The sequence below is a fragment of the Nicotiana tabacum genome, chromosome 1 (genome assembly GCF_000715075.1).
Source record: "Nicotiana tabacum cultivar K326 chromosome 1, ASM71507v2, whole genome shotgun sequence".
NCBI classification, from domain to species: Eukaryota; Viridiplantae; Streptophyta; class Magnoliopsida; order Solanales; family Solanaceae; genus Nicotiana; species Nicotiana tabacum.
In genome coordinates, this window is record NC_134080.1 from 202428076 (window position 1) to 202453917 (window position 25842).

At 38.3% G+C, this 25842-nt stretch overlaps 1 protein-coding gene across 1 annotated transcript; it reads right to left on the reverse strand.

Annotated features, from left to right (window-relative positions):
• Positions 1–17772: 17772 nt before the first annotated feature.
• Positions 17773–22916, reverse strand: LOC107769250 (N6-mAMP deaminase). Its single transcript, XM_016588456.2, has 11 exons — positions 22666–22916; positions 20958–21028; positions 20759–20850; positions 20606–20665; positions 19454–19696; positions 19285–19361; positions 19109–19178; positions 18905–19018; positions 18486–18552; positions 18196–18300; positions 17773–18117 (listed from the first exon to the last, which is right to left on the reverse strand). Exons 1-11 carry the CDS (start codon positions 22740–22742, stop codon positions 17993–17995), a joined length of 1101 nt encoding a protein of 366 aa, XP_016443942.2. The 5' UTR covers positions 22743–22916; the 3' UTR covers positions 17773–17992.
• Positions 22917–25842: the final 2926 nt, after the last annotated feature.

Genomic DNA, 25842 nt, shown 5'->3' on the forward strand with positions numbered 1-25842 from the left:
GAGTAATAGAGGTCTACCCGGCTCAGGCGGAACTAAGACTGGTGGTGTTGATAGGTATTCCTTGATTCTGTCGAAAGCTTTTTGGCAATCATCAGTCCATGTGGTAGCGGCATCCTTCTTTAACATCTTAAAGATCGGCTCACAGATGACCGTAGATTGTGCTATGAACCGACTGATGTAGTTAAGTCTTCCTAGGAAGCTCATTACGTCCTTCTTGTTCTTTGGTGGTGGCAGTTCTTGAATAGCTTTAACCTTAGATAGATCTAGTTCTATCCCTCAGCGACTCACAATGAACCCAAGTAGTTTTCCGGCAGGAACCCCAAATGCACATTTCGCGGGATTCAGTTTCAGGTTGTATCTTCTCAGTCTGTTGAAGAACTTACTCAAATCTTCCATGTGGTCAGTGGCTTTCTTGGACTTTATGATTACATCATCTACATACACCTCAATCTCCTTGTGTATCATATCATGGAAGATAATAGTCATGGCCCTCATGTAGGTGGCCCGTGTATTGTTTAACCCGAATGACATCATCTTGTAGCAGTACATCCCCCACGACGTAATGAAAGCCATTTTCTCAGCATCTTCTTCGTCAATTCAGATCTGATGATATCCAGCGAAGCAATCTACAAATGATTGCAACTCATGCTTGGCGCAATTGTCAATCAGGATGTGTATGTTCGGCAAGGGGAAGTCGTCGTTTGGACTGGCCCGATTGAGATCCCGGTAGTCGACACAGACTCTGACCTTCCCATCCTTCTTGGCACCGGCACAATATTGGCTAACCATGTCGGATATTCTACTACCCTGAAAACCTTAGCTTTGACCTGCTTAGTGACTTCTTCCTTGATTTTCAGACTCATGTTGGGTTTAAACTTTCTGAGCTTCTGTTTTACCGGTGGACATGTTGGATCAGTTGGCAGTTTGTGGGCCACAATAGATGTGCTCAAACCAATCATGTCATCATATGACCAGGCAAATATGTCCTCATATTCCCTTAGAAATTCTATGTACTCTTCTTTTTCAGACGATGACAAATGAACGCTGATACAAGTTTCTTTGATATTTTCTGCTTCTCCCAGGTTAACAATCTCGGCCTGGTCCAGGTTGGATTTAGGTCTGTTCTTAAAATTCTCGACTTCTTTAACAATCTCTTCTTGTATGTCATCTTCCTCTTAACCTATATCCATTTGTTGCGTTGTCTCATTGCATGTCACAGCCATTGGTTCATCAAGATAGGTAATAGCAATGTTGTATAAGTAAAGTAATGAGAGAAAATAATAAGAGTAATATTTGTAAGGAAACCGAAATGCTTTGATAAATTTCATAACTATTTTGAACATTGGAAGATCTTATTGCAAAAATTCAAAAATGCGAAAGGAAAATCAACTAGTAAAAATAAAAGATAGTGCATGATGCTTTGTTCAGCCTTGCTACCCCGAGGCTTTCCGGGCTCTGGTGGTTCTGATGGTCCAATTGTTGAGGCATGCTCCTCGGCTTACGGCCTGTATGGAAGGGCCTTCCTTCCACCCTCCTCAAAAATGACACAACAATCCATGTCATCATCTTTTAAGAACAAATTCCTTACTGCTGCCAGTGCTTCCTCTTCTTCCGACCCATAGATAACATCGGTCGGCTGGAAAGTCTGCTTTAAATGTGGTATTGGCTGCTCCAGTAGGTAGTATGGACCGCGCCATGGTGGCGACCAGTTGTTGAATTCCTCCCAAGTATACTCATATCCCAGACCAAATGTGGTGCCATGTTTCTTCAGTTTGATAGGCTTGGTGATTCCTTGGAGGTTCTTGCCAAGTCCCTTGACAGGTTCATATCTGCACCAATTTAGTATGCTCTCAATTTTGTTGCCCAACGACTTTTCTTTGTCGACGGCATTGACTCGCTCGATGTGGTGATAGGTTTCCCCGCCTATTCTTCTCCTTCCCTCAATCGCTGGAATGGTTTGGCGACTGTATATGGGATTGCTACCGTCACCGTTAATGATCACCTCTTGGTGGTTCCACTCAAATTCCACCTCCTGATGTAGTGTCGATGCTACGACCCCAGCATCATGAATCCATGGCCGTCCCAACAGCAATTTGTAAGATGCCGGCACGTCTATAACTTGAAAATCAACGTCGAATCAAGTAGGCCCCATTTGCAAACACAGGCTGATTTCCCCAATGGTGGATCTTTGGGAACCGTCGAAAGTTTTGACGTTAATGGCCCCGTCCTTGATCTTATACAGCCCCTTCCCCAATGTTCTGAGTGTTACCAATGGACAAATATTGAGGCTGGACCCTCCATCAATCAGGAGCCTAGTGATAAAATAATCTTTGCATTGCACGGTGATGTGCAACGCTTTGTTGTGACTCAACCCTTCAGGTGGCAGCTCATCTTCTTGAAAAGTGATCTTGTGACTTTCCAATACCCGCCCTACCATATTTGCCATTTCTCCTCCGGTGATGTTGCTTGGTACATATGCCTCACTCAACACCTTTAACAAGGCATTCTTATGTGCATCGGAACTTTGAAGCAAAGCTAGGATAGAAATCTATGCCGGTGTTTTGTTCAGTTGATCAATGACTGAGTATTCCTTGGCTTGTATCTTTCTCCATAGATAATCAGGCCCGATTTCAGTGATGGTCGGCCGACCAGAGGCCTGCTTACTCGACTCAGCTAAATGCTCCGGAGTATAAACCCTGCCGGTTCTTGTCATACCCTGTGCCGCAACTGTTTCCCCGAACTTGGCTTTCCCTTTCCTTCTCACCTCGGTTGCGTAATCCCAAGGTATGGCATTTGTATGGAATGATGTTACAGCTGACATTGCTACCGGAATCGGCACGGGCACCTTTACTCCGAATGGAGCGTGTACTTTGGAAGGTAACACAACAACTTCAAATGGTACAGGTGCATTTACTGGAGACCCAAACTCGACCTCAATTGGTGCTGGCGTATTTGCCGAGGATGGTGCTTCAAACTCAAGTGGTATGGACATGTTTACCTCGGCATCCCTAGAAGGCTGAGTCTGGACTACAATCGGATTAAGGGTGACTATTGGCTTTTTTGGTTCATCACCTTCTGTCATTAAACTGATCGATCCTTTGGGATCCCAATCATCCTCTATTTCAATCATGTGAACACCTTCACACTTATGGTCCGACAGAGGGTTGTTGCGAACATTCGGAGTAGGCTCCTTTGCCACAATAATCTTGTTATCAATTAGGGCTTAGATCTTGTCTTTCAGGGAGCAACATTCGTCAATGGTATGTCCCTTCATGCCGATATGGTATGCATAGGATTTTTTTGGATTGACCCACTGAGAAGGGTTTTCAGGGGTTATAATAGGGATAGGGGTGACATAACCAGCAGCTTTGAGCCTTTTGTATAGCTGGTCAATCGGTTCAACAATGGCGCTATACTGTTTGGGGGGTCTACGGTCGAAATTTGGTCGAGGTCTAGGAAAGTTTTGACGTGTGGGAGGTGATTGTTAGTGGGATGGCTGAGCATTGTAGGCTTGGTAGACATTTGTGGGTTCGGAATATCTGGGTGAAGTAGGTTGATATGTAGGAGGTGAGGGTAATTAGTAAGTAGGTGGTAGAGTTTGGTAAGAGGGTGAGGGTGCTTGGTAACTCGGGGTAGACAGATATGTAAGTGGAGGTATCAGATAGGCGTGGTATTTGATAGGGGATTTGGCTCTTTGTACAACCATTACGGCACCTACGTCCCTTTTCTTGGACGCACCACCAGACTGTAAGGCCTTATTTGTAGCTTGAAAGGCCTCGAGGTTCGTAACCATACCACTTTTGATGCCTTCTTCAATCCTTTCACCCAGCTTGATAATGTCGGAAAATTTGTGGCTCTCAATCATCATCAGCCTCTCATAATACTGCGGGTCCTGAGCCCAGACGAAAAACTTGTTCATTTGTTCTTCTTCTAAAGCGGGTCTAACCTTAGCAGCTTCTGATCTCCAGCGAGTGGCATACTCGCGGAATGTTTTCGTGGGCTTCTTCTTTAAGTTCTGAGTGTAGAACACATCTGGTGCATTTTTGTGTTGAACCTGAACCTGTACATAAAGTCGGACGCCATACTTACCCAATTCGAAAGTTTCTTCGGGTCTTGGCTAATGTACCAAGACAGAGCATCTCCCTTCAGACTCCTCATGAAAAGTTTTATGCGGATCCTTTCGTCTTTCCCTACTCCGACCAGCTTGTCGCAGTATATTCTCAAGTGGAATCTCGGATCCCCTGTACCATCAAACATTTCGAACTTAGGAGGTTTGTACCCCTCGGGCAGTTCGACATTCGGTTGTATGCAAAGATCTTTGTAGTTCAACCCTTCAATCCCCTTATTTCCTTCGACACCCTGAATTCGACTAGTCAATTTCTTGAGATCCGTAGCCAGGTTCCTGATGAGTGAGTCCTTATCATTAGACTCGGGTGTGCTTGAGACAGGTTAGGTGGAGTGTGGCATGATTTCTACATAGATGGGGGTGTTATGGTGGGCGTGGAATTGGTCATTTGTGGAATTCAGAGGTTCTGGGATGAGTAGTAGAGTATGGCAAGTATTGCAGTGGTGGTAAGGAGCAGGATGGTTTTGTGGTTTTGGGATGTTTTGTGGAGGCGTGGGTTCTGAGCGTTTGGAAAATTGATATCTGGAGTGGTGAGGGAAAATGACAAGTTTGCCAGATTCCGAACCTGATCAAGTTCCTCCTGAAATTTCAACAGTTTCTACTCGAGTTGGGACGCACTTCCTTTGGAGACTTGAGCACCATGAGTGACCTCTACCCGTTCAGTTGAGTTTTCCTTTCTGGTGTTGTTCAAACCTTACATCATTCCTTTGTTCCTGCTTCTGATAGGACTAGGTGGAGGGCCCTTTGATCTTGTGGAATATGATGATGATACCAGAGTGCACGAACTAACCTTTGGGGAGGGGAGTAAATAAATAAAAAGTAAAAACAAAAAGGTAACAAGTCAGTGAGGATTATAAGAAAGTATTGCAATATTTAAACACATAGTGCAAGAATGTAAATCGCGTCCTAATTTGGGAGCCTCGTTGTGCCCGAGGTAGGCCTAGCGACAAATTGATTTGGAGAACTTAGAATGCTAAATGCCTCATTTTATTGATAAAAGTTGACGAATCCCAAAACGAAACTAAATAACAAGGAATAAAATATCACTAGTGGTCATTGGTCTTATTACATTTCATAAAGCAAAAGAAAACTCCTATCTATTTGGTCCTAGAAGGACCTTCCCCAGACTCGGCATCTTTGGCTCCGTCGAACAACTTCACCAGCTCGTGAAGTCCCAGCAACAGGTAGGCTCTGGCCAGGTGTCCACCCTTGTTTCCTTCAGCATTCTGGCAGTCCTCGATCCTCTTGAGAAACTTCCTTTCCAGCTCCACCAAACCTCGTTCCAGGTATCCTAGCCGCTTGTTGGCACTGACAGCCATGTCTTTCCACTCTTCAATCAGTTTTTGGTGGGCTTCTTGAATCTCGCGGTGCTCACTTTCACATTCCCGAATACTTTTGCGCAGTTAGTTGTATTTGACTTGTGCTTCAGCCCTTCCATCGATGATTCTATGACCTCGAACAAACCCGGGTTGGCCTAGACCATTGTGATTATCCTCCAGCCAGCCTGAATAGTATGGGGTGCAGCCAGCATGGTATTTGTCTGGTTAGATAGTATCTCTTCCCATGATGATCTTGCAATGCCACATATGCTAAGCTTGGCACTTATAAGGACTGTCATCAGCTTGCAAGTCAGCCCGGAAGTGACTCATCTTGTCGACCCTTGGTATAACCTGCTTCCTACCAGCCTGTCTCATAACTCGGAGAGGGACATAAGGGTAGGTTTCTCTCAAACTGATCAGTATCAGAAATGGTGCATCCCTGGATCAGGCGATGAGCTCTTCAGTAGGGGAACCACTCGAATATCTATTGTATTTGATCCTCAGTTAGATTTTCAAATAGCTCCACCCACCCCTTGGCATCCTCTGGCTGAGCAAACATGTTGGGCATGTAGTTCATTCGCCTTGGTTGATGGAAGGCTATATGATTGTCCCAGTCTCTACGCTGAATCTCTTGCCAATATTCACCCCTTTGAAGATGCTCCATGAGCCAGAGCTGGAGTAGCAAGTTGCAGCCCTCGAAGTGTGGGGCTCCTTGTTGACACTTTTCCAAGGCTCGGTATATCTCTGCGATGATCATGGGCACTATGCTAAATGGTTGTCCACCAATTCCCTCCATCAAAGTTTTGGTGACCATGGCTAGCCTGGTGTGGATCCTTGCTTTCTTCATTGGAAACACTATCATCCCCAAGAAGCAGAACATAAAGACAAAGACCTTTCGGTGAATATGCCCCAACGATGTAAGGGTGAACTCATCCGGATATGTACGGTAGGATTTGCTGTGACCGTACCTCTCGTACAAATAATCAAAGGGAATGTAGGACTACTTCAAACATGCCAAGTCTGGATTCTTCTTTAGGCCCATCATTTTGAGAAAACCTCTACCCTTGTGATTTTCCGGCATTAACAAACCTGAGGTCTCCCATGGTATGCCAGCCAATACTCCTATTTCCTCTAGCAGGGGTGTCATATCAATCTCTCCGAAGCGAAACACAGACCTATCACAATCCCAGAACAGAGTAGAAGCTTCAATAATTTTGTTGTTAGGTTGGACCTCCAGGAGGGAAGGTAGATTTCCTAGGTATTTCCGAACAAGAGTCTGATCACTAGAATGAAGATCCTCCCACCAGCTTAGCAACCTTGGGTGGATGTTTGTGACCATGCCGAATCTGGGGACTTCGTGCCTCATGTTTCTGCAAGACAAAAGGGTTAGGCCCTTACCCCCACCAGACTCGACTATTAAATACCAATAATTGGCATAAAAGCATTTAGTTCTCCAAATAAATGCACAGAACGTGGTAGTGCCCGTTTGAATTTCGGGAAACCTAGTGGACTTTGGAAAAGACTATCTTAAAGAGTCATTATGCGGACAACATAACTGACTCGGCTAAGTTTGACCATGATGCATGCTCAATTTAAACAGAGTAAGGTTTCTATGGGGTTTTAGACTAGTACCCTTGAGCGGACAACTCAAGAGGGAAAGGCACGGAATCATTGACTACACCGTTGATCGAGTGGTTTTACCAAAAATATGCCTTTACCGGATTAAAGGGTGATAATATCGGAAGAGCGCAACCACTTATTATAAGCGTTGTTATGGTATTTGTTTGGCACGAGTGGAATATGATGTTGAAAACATGCTTATGCAATAATTAAAACAAGTTGTCACGTATTTGCATGTTCACAAAGTGATAATTACAATAATTTAAAACAGTAATAAAGGAGTGCAGTAAAGGAAAGCAGTGAAACAAACAAGGGAAAGAAACAAAAGACAAGTTAGTTTTTGTAGTAGAAGAGGGAATTAAATGCTTAAGGGTATTAAACAAATAAGGCACATAAGAAATGTAAAGTCACAGTAATAGCTTGAAATGGTAGAAGCCTAAAAAATATCCCCAGCAGAGTCTCCACACTATCGCGCCCCCCTTTTTCTCGCGAAAATCGGGTTTGTGACATTTGGGAGACAACTCGTTCCCTCTCGGGAATTGGGTTTGAAGAGTCGCCACCTAATGATTTAAGTGCATTAGGACACTAAGGAAGGTTTGATTCGAACAACCAGAGATTGGGTAAGGGCACAAAATTATCTCAAGGGGAAGGTGTTAGGCACCCCTCAAGATCCACTAATGTGGTTCCCGGCCAAGCTATTGTTGTGACTTAAGTGCAAATAACACATAGGCAAATAAAAGCTTCAAATAAGAGGGAATTTTCACGTAATGGTTACAAATAAACAAAAGTAAGAAAAATGAACTAAAAGGAGTTGATTTTCTTAAAAAGAAATGGTTTAAAAAGATTTAAAAGAAACAAAGAAAACAAAGGGAAGGGGGGGGTGCTAGGTTTATTAATAATATGGATCACCCCACACAACACCCGGTAATCACTCCTCAATGAGGGGATGCACGAGATGTTATCATGTGGTCATCATATCCATATCTACCCTCTCACCCCATTGAGGTATTAAAGCGCGAAATGGTCTCGTTTACTTATTGCATGCTATTACCCGCCCCAATCCTATCAGTCCCAGAGGTATTTAGGACTAATATCCTAAAAGGGAGTATGTTGGTCTTATTTGTAGTTTCAAAATGTAAAAATACTAAGGCGACAATCAAAACACGTATGGCAAGTATGGGGGAGCATATAAACAAATGAAAAGGCTCAAACAGATCTCCTTTAAGCAGAGAAAAGCAAGTAGTTAGCATGACTTACACATACTATTTAGGGTCTGATTAAACTTAAAGGATCGAGGCAGTTTGTTTTATTACGTAGTTTAGATAAGAAGCCCGAGTCAGGCCTGCCTGCTGGTTGTAGCATATAAAATCTGATTCAGTTTATAAAATTTTACCCTATGGCTTGCCTAAGTGTTAGATAAAGACACCTATAGGCATGATATCTACTGATTCCAGAAACAATGAAACAAACATGAATACATACTGATTTGAGAAAATCGTCTGTTATTAAAGAAAGGCGAGTTTTAGCAAAAGAGCATGCATCATTGTTACTAGTTTTAGACCCATAAGCGAGTGAAACGATTCAGATTCGATTAAGGCTCCTATAGGCATGCTTTCTATGTGTTGTCGATTTTGGACACTCTTATAAATGTAGTAAAAAATGCAGAACCCTATAGGCATGACATCTAGATGTTGAATTTCGTTTAAAGCCTATGCGCATGATATCTAACTGCATTTGATTATTTAAGACCTACGAACATGTTTGCCTGATGAGGAATGCATATGCAAGATTCAGAAAGAAACCTATAGGCAGGATATCTACATGATGTGCAGAAATTCAGAAATTCCTATAGGCAGGATATCTATATGCTATGCAAAAGTTCAGAAATAAACTATAGGCATGGTACCTACATGAGAATGCAAGATTCCTATAGACATGGTATCTATATGAGAATGTAGAAATTTATAAATTCCTATAGGCAGGTTCTCTACCCCTTTTGCATACATAGTTACCCTCCCTCTTCACTGACCATCCCCGAGAGTTTCATTACAAAATTATTACAACCCAGAAGAAGTAAAGTAAAGGAAAAATACATCAGAAATTAAAAAGTACAACCAAGGAGAGCCTGATTCAGACTTCCTGTTAGAAGTATGAAGTAAATCAACTCCAAGAGATCATATTTCAAAGCCTTTCTCCTATTTGGGGTGTGTCAGAGTTCCCTAAGAGTCTTATATGAACTCCGGGCAGTGCTTACACCCAAATGTATCACGGATTAAGCCATAGTGCAGAAGGGCCAGCCCTCAGGTGTCCAAGTTCATAGGGAACTCACGGTCCCAAGGCAAGGCTTACAAGATGGGGGCAGAACTTAGAGATTAGGAGAGAGTGCAAGTGCAGAATTTTGAAAGGGGAAAAGGGAAAGGGACACAGTACATATAGGGATATAGGGAATGGGGGGTTGCAAGAGCACAAGAAGAGCAGGCTGATGGCTATACCCAGTAATGGAATATGTTGGCACACCTTCCAGCCTATTTAGAGGTTAAGACCCCATTGGTTCAAAACTCAGTTCATGGGCAACAACTCATATTGCCATGCCCTAAGCTACCATTTACAAACACATAGGGGTAATGGGATAGGGAGCAAAGATTCACAATAAAATAGGCAGTAGAACATATGCATACTAAGCTAAATGTCAAACTCTACAGAAAATAATAAAGTAGTCATGGATATAAAGACTGTAAGTAAACACATTGGGGTGATGCTGAAACTTAAATCAGGACATACCAGTTTCAAAGAAATAAGTAGAAAAAGCAGTAGTCTTGTAAAATCCAAAGTGCAAACAGGAAGACAGAATACTATAAGTCTGAGTTCAGAAGAGATTGTGAAATTGTGAAGTCTGAAGTGTGTGTTTGTGAAGAAAGGTCGTGCCCTTTATAGTGTAGAAACCAAGTAGAAATAAGGTAAGAAAATAATTGAAGAGCTGATTGTCAATCAATTATACAAGACTCCCTTTAATTAAGGAATTCAGATTCAAACGGGTGAAACCATTAAGGAAAGAAATTAACCAAACACTTTGTGCAAAGTAGGATATTAGGGGTGAATACATAAAAGTTTTATTTAAAAACAGAATTTTGAAGTACACAGTTTGTATAAATAAGGTAAGGAAATCAATTAACAGCCAGTAAATCAACAGACAGGGATTTTGTATGAATGAACCGAGTCAAAAAGATAGGAAAGGTTTTTAACTTAAGGGAAATCAGCAAACAATGGAAAGGGAATCAATCAGACCATATTCATAGGGAAGTATGAACTAATCACAAATTTAAAAGCCACTTTAAAGGGAAGTCTATCATATGTAAGGAGCATACGGATATGTTAAGCATGAAAGAAAAAATTGTCATGTCACTGTAACATTAGTAGAAAAATCCAGAGTAGAAGGGTTTAGTAAAAAGGTGAGAATCATATGAAAACAAGGAATTGGTCTGAAAGAGTTGGGGGTTTTGAAATAAGACCCCTAGTTCAGGCAAATCGTAAAATCAAACTTGGCAGAACCCCCAAATTCTAGGGTTTTCACCTTGAATCAAGTACAGAGATGAGAAGGCAAGTAGTCGAAACAGGCTCATAGGTTTCAGAAATAAAACCTCTTGCATGCTTCTTTCATCAACAAAAACTCATGAGAAAACATGATAGCAAAGTAACATGCAAACAAGTAGAAGGATTCAAAGAACATAATGGAAAATACTGATAAGAACAGTAGAGGGAGCATGCTTAAGAGGTTTTCTAGAAGAAACTTAAACAGGGCTCAGTAGAAGAAAAAATAGTAAAAACACTTAAGAATACAGTAGAAAAATATAGTAGGCAGAACATAATAGAACATGGTAGAAGAAAATACTAGAACATAGTAGAAGAGCATACAAGAACATAGTATAGAAAACACAGTAGAAGAACATACAAGAACGGGGTATAGAAAACACATTAGAAGAAAAACATAAGAACACAGTAGAGGCAAATACACACAAAAGAAAAAGGAGAGAAAGTCAGAGAAACACTTAAATATTTTCAGAAAACCCTAGATCGGAAACGAAGTGGTTTTGAAAGTAATTTTTGAAAGAAAAGTTAGGGAAATCGTTTGAAAACTCAAGAAGAGCACAGATACACAACGGATCAAAAGAAATTAGAGAAACCCTCGAAGGATTAGGGTTTCATAAGAATCCTAGATGTGAGATAGGCTTTGAAAGGTCACCGATCTAAGTCAGAGAGGTCGGAATCAGGCTCAAACCACTATGGTAGGCCGGAGTAAGGCCGGAGATGATCGTGGAACCTCGAGTCGGCAGAGGTCTGGGTGTAAACCTTCGAGGTCAGGCCTTGAATCTTCGAGGGACTCGTACTAATTCGTACAAATATTATCCCATAATTTATGTCGTGTTCCACATGTCCTTGAGAAATTTCGCTCTTTCTTGAGTGTCATCGAAATGGAACTCCCTAGAGGTAGGTCATGCCAGGCCTTCGATTTGCTCCCTCGAGGTATGCATTTTCCAGTCAGATCTGGTCTCTATTTCGTGCTGCCCGAACTCGAGCCCGAGGTACTGTCAAGTCCTCGAAATAGAGCTCTCTGATTTTGAGCGTATACACTCCCTCCATTTCTTCTTCTCTTCTTTTTCCATTTCATCATACAGGAGCTGAAACCACTATTAGTGTTGCTGCTAGCTAGCTTGTTCTTTTCTTTTATTAGTAGAGTTTTACGCGGACATATATACATATGTATGGTTACGTGGTGCCTTCCTGAAATGTCTTAAAATGGTGGCGTAATAGAAAGCCCCTAACTTCTATGTGATTACTTTCCGCCAATTGAAAGCCTGGCAATATGCTAGACTAGATTTTTCAATGCCATAGTGAAAGGCCAATACCAAGATCACAGAGTACTGTACAAGAGAAATTGAATGAGTGTTGAAACTAAAAATTATAAGAAAGTCAACGTGGTGCTTCCAGCAAATTTTCTAAATCTATGCTTTTTTCTGAAAAAAGAACAAATAAGCCAAACTTGGAAATTCTATGATAGGTGAATCCTCTCCGACCATCAGCTTCATCTTAACATGTTTCCATCAACACTAAAAAGACAAACATTAAACAAGAAGAACTAAGTCAAGACTGGTAAGTATGGGGTGCTCAAAGAAAGTAGAAGTACTTTCCTTCATGCAGAACTTTTTTGCATATTGTTACAGGTTATATTGAACAGTACAAAATTGTCTCCCTAAAGGATTAATCTTTAAATATTGTTCCTTTTTTTTTAATTTATTGCGAACTAGGTATCTTTTTCACTAAAAACACAAATAGTTCTTCAATATCAGAAGCTAGAAATTCTTATTTGGGGTAGAAACTGAAAGTTAATGGTTGATTATTGCTAAAATCATTTGAATGTTGGTAATTTGTGTTTAAATGTTTAGTTCAAACACTGATTTAGTTATTTATTTTGAAAACTCAAAATTTCATTATTGGTCCTTACAAAATGTTGAAGAAGTCAAAATAGGTCTTCTTGATTTTGTGTTATTTGACTAAATGGGTGATTGAGGATGTTTTTGTTGGTATTTGGAGGTGATAAACTACTAAAAATACATAATTTTGGGTGTACTTTCTTCTCATACCTTGTGTGGTTGCGGAAGGTTACATGAGTTTTTGTTGTGAATTATGCTCATTACGTGCATTCTTATGTGTAGGAGCGAGTTGGACGAAAGATGAGCAAAAGAAGTTGATGAAGGACAGAGAGACAAAAGAAGAAATTTGCTCATTCACTCTTGCATGCGCACAAGAGAGTGAACGAGCTAACTGAGAGGAGCTTGAACAAAACAATGGATTAAGGTAAAAAAGGTGAGGAAATGCACAAAAGATCTAGTAGAAAAAAAAAAGAACTTCGCTCGTTCACTCTCACGTCTGCACAAGAGAGTGAACAAGCTAAACCTGTAATAGCTTGTCCGTCTTTGGTTTGGAAAAGGACGTCCCATACAAACCCTAAACTATACGAACACATTCTTTAGCAGTTTCTGGAGGAGTTAGTATTATTTTGGAGGCCAAAAAATACAAGGAGCAAGGCGGAGAATTCTTCTACGAGTTTTTCACTTTCTTCTTCCTATTTCCATTATTGGTTATGAATTCTAGCATTATACTTTTACATACTATTATGAGTATCTAATTTTGTAACGACCCGACTAGTTTTTTTGAACTCTAGCGCGTCATTCGGCAATTTGAGGCCATGAGTAGCTTCACTTAAGGTATTATGGCTTGTACGTTTGGTTGGAATTAGAATTTGGGAAGTTTGGAGTTGATCTGGAAAAAGAATTCTCAATTCAGAAGCTTTAAGTTAGAAAAATTGACTAAGGTTTGATTTTTGAGTAAACAACCCCGGAATCGGGATTTGAAGGTTTCAATAGGGCGTATGTCCGGATCGAGTTTTGGATGACCCGGGAGTGTTTCAGCGCCTATTGTGGAAGTTAGCATTTTGGAAGAATTTCATAAATTTGGATTGAAGTGCATTTCAATGCTGTCAATGTCCGTTTGGGATTCTGAGTCATGGAATAGCTCCGTATGGTAATTTTGGTACTGGAAGCGCGCCGTGATATGAATTTGGAGGTCCGTAGGTCATTTCGGGGTCATTTGGCGAAAGTTAGAAATTTGAAGGTTTTTAAGAAGTTTGACCGGAAGTGGACTTTTTTATATCGGGATTGAATTCCGATTCTGAAAGTTGGAATAGGTCTGTAATGTCGAATATGATTTGTATGCAAAATTTGAGGTCAATCAGACGCGATTTGGTAGATTTCAGTATCGAATGAATAAGTTTGAAGTTCTAAAGTTCATAAAGCTTGAATTGGGGTATGATTCATGATTTTGGCGTTGATTGATGTGATTTGAAGGCTCGACTAAGTTCGCAATGTGTTTTGGGACGTGTTGGTATAATTGGTTGAGGTCCCGAGGGTCTCAGGCGGATTTTGGATGGTCAACGGATCGAGTTTGGACTTGGAAGAAATGTTGGAGGTGCTGTCATCTGGTGTAACTGCACCTGCGAGGTTTTAGCCGCAGAAGCGAGCCATCGAGGCAACACAGTGAGCGCAAGAGCGGACGTTTGGGCGCACCTGCGAGCACGCAGGTGCGAAGGCAGTGGTCGTAGAAGCAGCAAGGGGCGCAGGTGCGAAGAAGAAGCCGCAGAAGCAGATGTGCGGAAGCGGCCAAGGAGTCCGCGGGTGCGGAATGTCGCTGAGTAGAAGATTTTTATAAAAACGGGACTTGGCCCATTTTTCACTTGGTTTGGGCGATTTTGGAGAGCTTTAAGGGGAGATTTTCAGCAAGAAACTCAAGGTAAGTGATTCCCACATATTACAAGTTACATACTTGGATTATATATTGATTTTTACATAGAAATTCATGGAAAATTTGTAGAAATTTGGGATTTTGAAGAAAAACCTAGAAATTGGTATTTTGAATTTTGACCTCGAATTTGGTCATGGAATTGAGAATAAACTATATATTTGAGTTCGTGAGGCTAGGGGTAAAATTATCTTCAAAAAATTTTCAGAATCCAGGCACGTGGGCCCGAGGGTTATTTTATCGACTTCTCGAACGAAATTGGAAATTGTTATATATTGAATTGTTATGAGTACTAGAGTATATTTTTATTAGTTTTCATATTGTTTGACTAGTTTTGGAGCGTTGGGCATCGGTTTGAGGTGTTAGAGCAGCGTTGGATCCGGTTATGGAACTTTGGAGCGAGGTAAGTCTCTTGTCTAACCTTTTGAGGGGAAAATTACCCCTAGGTGTTGTAAATTGATGTGTTTTACTTGTTGTGGGGGGATACGTACGATCTAGTTGACGAGAGTCCGTACGTAGCTACATTCATATTATTGTCCGGGTAGGCTTAGGTTCACATCATGCTATAGTTGTACTATTTGAGTAGTCTCTCGCTTATTAAACTCCTCTGTTTTACATTACTGCTTGAGACTAGACGTGCTATTGTAGAGACTTCATGAGTTCGTGATTAGTCATTGAATAACTGTACTCCTCTTATGAAATGATTTCGCGATATATATATGTTTCATTGAAAGATTTTTGTTAAAGAAATTATAATTCACATGTTTATTCGTGAGTGGGATCAAGGACCTGTTAAAGCTTTTATTTTAATGGGATTGGGTTGTTCGCCTCGGCAGGATTATGTACTTCACATCTTATGGGATCAGACCGTTCGCCTCGGAAGGATTTATGTACCACTCTCTCATGGGAGGGGGTCGTTCGCCTCGGCAGTTTAATAGATGCATTTATGGTTCGTGTCGTTCGACCCTCAACAGTGCACAATTTAATTATTTATGTTGGATGGGCCGTACACCTCGACATTTCTTATAAAATATCCTCATGGAAATCATGCGTAATATCTGGCAAGAAGCTCTTCTCCTGATTTGAATTACGATATATATATATATATATATATATATATATATATATATATATATATATATATATATATATATATATATATATATATATATATATATATATATATATATATATATATATATATATATATATATATATATATATATAGAATTGCTAATGGAGAGTTTGAGTTTATTGCAAAGAGGAGGATTGTACCACGTATTTATACCCGTTTATTTCGTTTATTTGTTCTGCCTCATATTTGCTTATCATTTCTGTACCTGATATTATTGGACCACTAGTAAGTGTCGATGTCGACCCCTCGTCACTACTCCTCTGGAGTTAGGCTAGATACTTACTGGGTACACGTTGATTTACGTACTCATAATACACTTGCTACAAATTTTGTTCAGGTACACATATGTCTAGTGGCCTTGTGGGCGCAGAGGTATGGTTATTTGCGGGGACTTAGGTGAGCTGTATTCCACGTTACGATCCACAGCCAGCAGAGTCTCCTTTAGAGGTATTTATACTTTCCTGTCTAATTTATATTCCGGACAGATGCTGTATTTTATTTTACTTCCTAGTGATGCTCATGCACTTGTGACACCGGATTTTGGGGTGATTATGGGTTATTCAGTATTAAAATTTGTGAAAATATTTTTATTTACTATGTAAATTTTATCACTTATCATTTAATGGAAGACAATTATGATTTCAAAATACTAAAAAATGTAACTAAGTTAATAAATTCTTGTTGGCTTGCCTGACAGCGGTGTTAGGCGCCCATCACGGCCTTTAAAGGATTTTGGGTCGTGACAAATTTCTTATCTAGAGTTTTGATGGAACCTTTTGGAGGATGAACTCTTGTTATGTTTTAATATAATTTAGCCTTTGAATTGTCTCTACTTGTTTAAATAAATGCTTATTCCATTTGATAATGGTCATCAATTGACTATGTCTATTTATTATGTATTGCTTAGAAAATGGTACATATTTAGGAGGTTTGAACAATGTCACTTTTAACGTATGAGAGAAATCAATACGGCGGATTTGGGAATAACAAAGCCTTGATGTGGTCATAGTAACCAGTAAGATAGGGCCAACTTGCATGATTCAGGAGAATATGTCTTAGTAAAGTGTTGTAGTTGCTCAGGAGAGAAATACGACACCTAAAGTGCTCACGATCAGTAGAGAATACTTACACGAAATTATAAAAGACGTAGCCGGAGGGATTCCGACAATTGGGAAAATCATAATTCTAGGCCTCCTTAATCTTGTCTCCAACCCTTAACATCTCTAATTGTTAATTTACTACTTCAATTTATTAGTTACTTAGTTAGATATAAGAATCTTAATATTTATAACTTAGGAATTGTTTGAGCTTATCTTCTTAGTAATAGTGAAAAATTGTAGCTAAACCTACAATTGTAGCTAACCTTGGTTCTCTGTGGGATTTGATTCCGGACTCTTAGATCGGATTATATTTGCAGCGACCATTTATCCTTTTTAGGACTAGAGTTGGGCGTGATCAGGAGGCTCTGTTTCAAATTTAAGATCATCTAGAGCATATTTCAGGTGGTCCAATCGAAATTGGAATTACGAAATTGAGGAACAATTTGTTGACAATACAGACAAATTATGCCGATCGACTTTGATGAATAATTTAACTTATAGGTCAATTGCATATAACACAAAGTCACGCTAGTCTAAAAAACTTTGGTGAACAATTGAACAAGCAAAAAATCATATCAATTGGGTAGAATTTGTGAACAATTTGACAAATATATCAAATATAGTAACACAAAATCACGCGAATATGGTAGAGTTTGATAAACAATTGAACTATCATAAAGTGCTACCAACGACGTAGAATGTTTTAGCAATTAACAATATAGATACAGTAAATATAGCATAAATCTACCAATCCGATAGAGAATCCATGACGAGCAATAAATGCGAGTGGGTCTGAAAGTCCTTTTTCTAAATACATGTAAAAACGGAGGCAAATATTTAAAGATCGGCCACATATAGGATCATTTTTGTCAATCACCCACTACAAAATGCATTTGCAGAAGACCAACTTTTTTGGTTGCTAGTTTAGAAGTTCATTGCCGTTCATTACGTCCCGAAAAATAAGTAAACCAAGCGTGCATGATTTCTTCAAAATGCCTCACGACATTATACTACACTTTATATGTAGGTTCCCAACTTTCAGCTACCATTATGAGGTTTTGCTCGCGCACTAAGAGAAAATTAATCCCAGTTAATATCAAGCTCAAACACAACAAGAAGTAATACCAAATACAGCACAGACTTGCATATTTGGAAGTCTTCAGGAGTTGCCAAAGAAAATTACAGAAGACACAAGTGACACAACGCCTCAATCCCAAGCAAGTTGGACCGGCTATATGAATCATCACTTTCTATGTCGCTTCACTTAAGCCCCCGTTCAGTCCAATAACAATTAAAATGAAAACTGAAAACGATTCCTGTTCATGTGATACATCTCTCATCAGAACTCTAGGCTCTTTGCAGCTAAATCAAATAATTGTTCCAGCTCCTGTTTTACCTTATCACCAGCAAAAATAAAATTAATGGCACTCCTAGCTAGCTGGAACATCTCTCTATTTTGTATACCTTTAAAATGTAAAACAAAAGTTAGAGAGAGCTTAATCTAAAAGCCGACAAGGTATATCGGCAGTAAATAATACATACCAAAAGCAGAAGCAGCAAGGCTGTACTCGCCAGATACGCTGGTCGAGAACACCCCTGAATCGTCAGTGCATAGGACAATTGGATGTCCACTATTATATAAATCAGCTGTGCAAGTCAAAGCTAAGGGTTATGTACTTGATTTAAATAGTAGTTAATATCATAAGTAAAGAAACAACTGTCTCAAAGTTCATACGTAATAACAGGACAGTGGACTGAAGGTGTACATTTCTGCTTTTTCTTAGATTTAGATACAACACAAAACACAGTCTAGAGAGTATCAGAAACCTCACCAAAGTGATGAATATCCAGAGAAGATATTGTTTCAGTCCTGATATTTGAAGTCAAGCAAATTTCAACCTACAACGAGATAAAACGCCAAATGTGATAAAACTAGAAGGATCAGTAGGCCAATAGAACTTTAGTCAAAACATCAAAATATGGCATGGCCAAAAAATTCTGCATCTTGATTATCATGGTGGTATTGTAGATGGAAACGATTAGCAGCATTCTTAACTCAGCAAATACACAAGGATATAAAAGGAGGAGAAATTTGAACTCGCATACATTTCATTCTAGAGAGGAGAAGGAAATTTGGTCAAATAATTTGCTCAATCATTGATATGTGTCACTTCATTGTATCAACATGTCCTAGAGGAAAAAAAAAAGAAAAAAAAAAGAAGAAGAAGGGAACACATGCAAAATTTCTAACCGGTATCTTTAAGGATTTTAGCTTTGCCCATTCTTCCTCTCCAAAGCAACAAGCATGGCCAATTCTTGCGGGGAGAAAATGTAGCATCGCGTGGATTTCCACAGGATTGGGTACCTAAAAGCACTAAGTACCAAATAAACCAGTCAGAAAGATTATAGTAATGATACTGACAAAAGCTGGACAAACTAGCGAAGCCAGATGCACCTCGCCACAGTGAAGGGTTATCAGAAGTCCTTGCTCTTTAGCAAACTCTAAAGCAGGCAGAAAGGTTAGCCTACAAAGAAAAACGTATCCAGAAATTCAAAGCTTTATAGGCTATATCGTCAATGCAAGGCAAGATTAGTATGCAATAGAAAAATCTTTTCCAAGCAAAATAGTACCATTCACCAATGATAGGATTGCCGGATAGGTCAATACCCACTACCCCCTGATGTCTCATTTCCAGCGCAAGCTTAACCTTCACCAACCACAAAGAACTTATCAAGCCTAGGACTTTAAGTAACATATATAAACCTTTAACATCTTTATGCATCAGATACAGAAACATACCGTTTCCATTGCAGCTTCAGTGGATTCACGACGATCAATACTAAGTAGAAGTCTGACAAATATTTTCTTTCTTCCTGTACCATTGCTAGCATTACCCTCACTCCGAGCATAAATACCGCCATTAGCTTGACAATCAATATTAGGTTCACTGAAAAAATCAACTTCGATGGTAGTAACAGCTCTTAAACCCTCCAAAACTGCTTCTATGTATGACCTCTTGTTCATCCCTTTGGAAACATTCTTCTGCAGAAAAGACATATATATAAAATAAGATCTATAAATATCAGAATTGTATCTTATGAACGAACTTGAACAGTAATATGTGAAGAAGCCTTTTGCAGTTGTGAACTAATTGAACTTAACACCTTTTTCAGCAAACCAATTTCCTTAAAAGTAGGAACAGGATACACCGGATCAGATATGTAAAGATGCATTTGCATCCATATTTCCCGTTTATATATTCTTTTAACAGTCATTTCCAGAAACTAGTGGTAATGAGCCACGTGAAGCTAACAGAAAAACGACATGTCAAGCATCTGGTTCACTTAATTCTACCGTGCTATGCTTGCTAATTATAGTTTCAATCTTCAAATGGCAAGTACACTCCAGCTGACAGCTGACTTGTCACAATCCTCCCAATTAATTCACTTTAAATAAACAACACCAACAACTACTACTACTACTACACAATCAATCTCAAACAAGTTGGAGTCAGCTATATTACGAATCTTTCATGACCACATTACACCATTTAAACTCATCTCATGTCAATATTACACAAGTACTCCCTCCTTCCAGTTTATGTGAACCTATTTCTTTTTTGGCATATTTCAAAAAGAATGATCCCTTTTTAAATTTGAAAATAATCTAACTTAAAATTCTACCCTTAATGAGAAGCTTTTATAGCCACACAAATATTATGGCATATTTAACACCACAAATTTCAAAAGAATTATAGCTACACAAATATTATGAGTTGTTTAAGACCACAAATTTTAGAAGTCTCCATTTATTTCTTAAACTTCGTGCTCACTTAAAAAGGTTCACATAAATTGGAACGGAGCAAATACTTTTTGTCTCATTGTAAATACAAGCACAATAATTATATAAATTAGGAACCTATCATTCAAGCTGATGTTAAAATTCAAGTACCTTTGGAGTTGTCCTTAGCTCCAAGTATACAACATTTTCAGCAGCAAAATCTTCAATTACCTAATTTTTTATGGACATGATAACAAAGAGAATCAAATAACTGCAACATACATTACACGAAATGAACTCTGGACTACTGCACTAACAGAGTACCTCTTTAGTAATTCTGGTTACTGTTTCATGGTCAGTTGTAAGAATGTAAATCAAATCAAACAATTTGAAGACTTCAGAAAGGGGGCGATCATCTGAATCACATAGAGAAAAGCTCAAGGCAAGTTTCAAGATACCAAAAAAGAATTAAAAAAATGAGCTAAATATTCTTATTAAAAGCACAAGATTAAAATTGGCTTACGTTTTACAATAACATGCTCCACATCAGGGAAACTTACGAGACCCTTGTCACCCAATTCTCTAGCAAGTTCCCTGAAAAATAAATAATAGACCAACATAGAATTTTTTTAGCATATACGACTAAACCAAGACCAAATGCTAAAACAGAATTTAAAGCAAGGGAACGACAAGGAATAGAAATACAAGGATTAGTAATGTATGGATTGTTTATGTGGTAATAATGTTATACAAGAACCACTTACTTTAAAGGCATTGTTTCCTTTAATTAGTCTAATACACGTATTTTTATTTCACATTTTAACCCGCATAAAACAATAAAAAGATAACTTATGCGAGTATTATTTATAAGAAAATGCAAAATTGTGACCAAACGTTGTATATGCTAAAAACTAAACAAAGTATTGGTTATGCTGAACTTAATGAGGAGAATAATTCTCCAACTCAAGCAACCAAACTGGCTCTGAAAGATTAAGATTATATATCCCAGCAAGAGAAAATAACCAAAACGGTTGATATAGGGGTTGATTTTAACTTGATCCTTCTATTTGCAAAAGCAGATCACTTATAGTTCGTGGCTAATAGAATCTAGAAAGACTAACAGCAAAAACTCATTGTATGGAATGCCCCTTGAACAAAAAAGTTAACAAAAAGAGAGTCCTAAACAATAGAAGGTTATATTAACACCTTGTTAAAGAAAAATATGTACACTATGTTGATGAATAGAGGTTCCTACTTTCCACATTTTGATAGAGTGTTGTCTCAACAACAGCCTATTGCCAATTATGATCAGAATACTTGTGAAACTTTTCTTCCTATTGCTTTTAGCTAGGTGGAGCAACACGATTTAATTAAATTCAATATGGCGGAAAATTATTCTTCACAAATAGGGCAAAATCGAATGTTTCACTGAATCCCTTGACATAATTCCTAGTGTAAAGGCAAAGGGGTTTCTTCTTCTTCTTCTTCTTTTTCTTTTTTGGATCACAGGTTCAAATTCTAGTTGTGACATCCTAGTATATTTTTTAATCACCTTGTATGAATTCCTAGCTCCATCATTGACTTCTAGTTAAGCATAGAGGTTTTTCTTTTAGTCATTGTGGGTTAGCTATACTGGTATGTTGTTATTGTTGTGGTTAGCCATGAACTAGATGTGACCCACTTTTACAAACTTGAGGTACTTAACTCTAGTGTGGGATCAGATTAAACCTATTCCTACGCTTATGATATATTTTTAGGGTTTTAACCGATGGTCTCTTTGCAACATTAGATATTTTATATACATATTTTCATAACATTAACTGTTGGCACCATATACTAAGAAGGTGAATAGTGCACTTGGTTTGAGGGTCTGAATTATTTACCAAGAAGAATAAGGATCAATTCTAACTTAATACAATTTTTCCTCCCTTTTTTAGTAGTATCCTCTGCTCCCAGCAGCATACACATAACTCAAAATGCAAGCAAACACAACACAAATGGCCTTACTACTTTTTTTTGAAGAAAAAAAAACTTTTAACTTCACCCCAGAAAGATGGGGGACAAAACAAGAACACCACCCAAGAACCACTTTTTTTTTTCTTTTTTTATTTGTTCCAAGAAGAAGTCAACAGATAGGAATATCTGTTTAAACAATTGTTCCCAAGAAATCAACAGACATAAATATTTGATTATATTTTTCAAGAATCATATCAAGAAAGAGAGTAACATACAGCAAAGTGGAGTCTCTGATAGAGCCATTAAGGTGAGCATGTAGTTCAATTTTTGGCATTGACACCCACCAATCCATCTCTGAGCCACTGTTTGTGAATTTTGATTAGGTCGTCTATCTTTTTTAGACTAGCAAAATTCTAAGTGAATAAAATGGTGGAGTTTACAAGAATTGCATTTGGATCAGGGCTGGATACTCTTGCAGATAAATACAAAGTGATGCAGAAGAAAAGATTCTGCTCAATTATGTGATATCATAAAGGAACACAAAAAATAAAACACCAATCTTTTTTTTTTTTAAGAAAAAGGTCATACTCATTTTGCCACGTATGACCTTTTTTGGAAAAAATTCTGGTTCCAGACGAAAAGTGAATAAAGGGTAGAAATAGGGAGAGAGGATTTGAATGTTATACTTTCGAGATTCTAATTTACTACTCCCCATTTCTATTCATTTGAATCCATTTGACTGGGCACGGAGTTTAAAAAAAGAGAGAAGACTTTTGAACTTGTGGTGTAAAATGAGACACATATATTTTGTATGGCTATAAATCATTGTATAAAGGTAAATTGTTTTCAAATAAGGAAAGAAATCATTCTTTTTGACAACAACAACAACAACAACGACCCAATATAAATCCCACAAGTGGGGTATAGGGAGGGTAATATGTACGCAGACCTTACCCCTACCCCAAAGGGTAGAGAGGCTGTTTCCAGGAGACCCTCGGCTCAAAAAAGCAACTGGAGCCGATATATTAGTACCATAAAAATGCATAATAAAATAACAGCAATATAAGAGATATAAAATACAGAATACGAAATACGAAATAGATGGCTGGTATAGTAAAACTAGCAGGTAAAACCCTGCATCAAAAGACGACCAATGACATTCTTAGTCGAACTCCTAACTAGCTAGTCTCACTCTATTGCGCTGTAGAAATATTCACAACTTTCCCCTAACCTACAACCTTAATGCTCGACCTCCATAATTCCCTGTCAAGGGCCATGTCCTCAGTAATCCTAAGGAAATATGTTCACATCAATTAAAACGGAGGTAGTACAATCAAGTAGATTTATTGAGCTTAAAATTTATTATTTATATTATTTAATAAATTATTTTAATATGTTGTTATTGGATTTCGATAAATCTATGGCTTATTCATTGCACACGCCTCTCGTTTGGTAACTTAAAGAAAGACAAGGGAAAAGAACGAAAACATAAAGTTTCTATTATCTTATTTGGTTTGATGTAGCTCATAAGAGAGGAAACAAGAAATTTAAAAAAAATATAGAATCCTTACTATCCCACTTAACTTTTTTTCTTTTTGTGAATAATTCTATCCATCGAGCAGCGAAAGCATTATTTTATTTTATTTTACAATTGTCTCCTAAAGATTTTTAGTGTTCAGGGTTCCAAATTATTTATTATAATCATTTATAAGATATACATACACACACACACACACATATATATATATATATATATATATATATATATATATTCTTAAACTTACGGAATCTGATGACCTCTCATTGTTACAAACAAGTCCGCCTCTAGTAGTGGTACGAGGTTTGGCATAGACTCTCTCTCTATATATATAGATTCTTAAACTTACGGAATCTGATGACCTCTCATTGTTACAAACAAGTCCGCCTCTAGTAGTGGTACGAGGTTTGACATAGACTCTATCCGTTTATCGGGGATCCAAACGATAGCAGGACAGAGTCCGCTTTGGTGTTTTGGTGTCCCAACTAATTAGAATTCGCACCGCATTACATTATTAAAGGAGGACCGCTCCCCATTAAGATTCTTCTCATTCTCTCCTTACCAAACCAAATAATGGAAATTAAAGAAATTTCTTTCTTCGTTATCCCTGTCTTCCATTTTCTCTCATTTCATTTCTCCAACAAAACTTACTATTCTTCAAAAGTTTATTTTCCATTATTTCATCGACTGAACAATCCCTTTCATTCTTCTCATTTTCACTGAGGTTGTTGGCCAAATTTTGCTTGTGAAAGGAACTTTGGCTTTTCTTTTTCTTTTGGTTTTGGTCTTGTGCATTTGTCAATGAGTTGTTTTCCTCTACTTGAAAGTAATGGCAGCTGACTTTTTGGCCTCCCCAACTGCACGCTCAAGTAAATGCTCTTTTGAGATTTGGCATGTCCTAAACTTGTCACACGTTGTGAAGGGTGGTGCATAGATACATGAACCGTTTTCAATTAAATACACAGTTACATCGACAACTCCTTAAAGTTGTTCACACTTTTTACTTAGACATTGTACCTTAAAGTCCGTTCCATTTAAACACCCCAACTACATCTCATATGTGCTATTTAGACACAAAAAACTGACACCGCAAGTCAAGTGTTCCTTACGTTTTCCAGGAGCGTGAAATGGTCCAAAAAACAAATTCCTCATTATTCTTTCCGTAAAATAATAGTTTTTGCTAGAAAAACTTTCCGGCAAATGTTTCTTTTAATTTTTTATAGTTCACATCATTCTATCTCCATCGATATAATCATCTTCTCCACTCACCCCTTCTTCTATTCCTCATGACCTATTGTAGTCTGACGAACGTAATAGGAATTTTTCTGCAAGCTGAGAGGAGAAAAAAGAGATCTGCAACTTATAAAGGATACTCATGGTTACAAAGGTTTTTGGCTTTTCGTGGAAACCTTCGATCTGAACTTACTAAGGTTACAACAATCTGAATTGTTTTGGCCGAAAAAGTTCCTTTCGGATCTGAAAATTTTGGAATGTCGTTTTAGATTCCTCGTTTTAGATATGAGCGTTGGAAATTAAATCAAGATTAATTAGTATTCCTAAGACGTCTAGGATTTGGTATTAATTACTCCCTCCGATTCACAATAAGTGACCAATTTGCTTTTAGCACGCCCTTAAGAAAATACTAAATTCTATACAAAAATACCTACTATGACTAAACTACCCCTAATTAAACATTTAATGTGAGGAGTAAGAAAACCTTTTAGGGCTATGTACATAGGGGTTATTTTATAAAAACAAATTGAATTCTTTCTTGATTACATAACTGGACACTTATTTTGAACCAAAATGAAAAAGCAAATTGGTCACTTATTGTGAACCAGAGGGAGTACTAGTTTATTTAATTCATGTCTAGTTAGGATTTGTTTACCAAGTTCATATTGGAATAAGTTTTCTA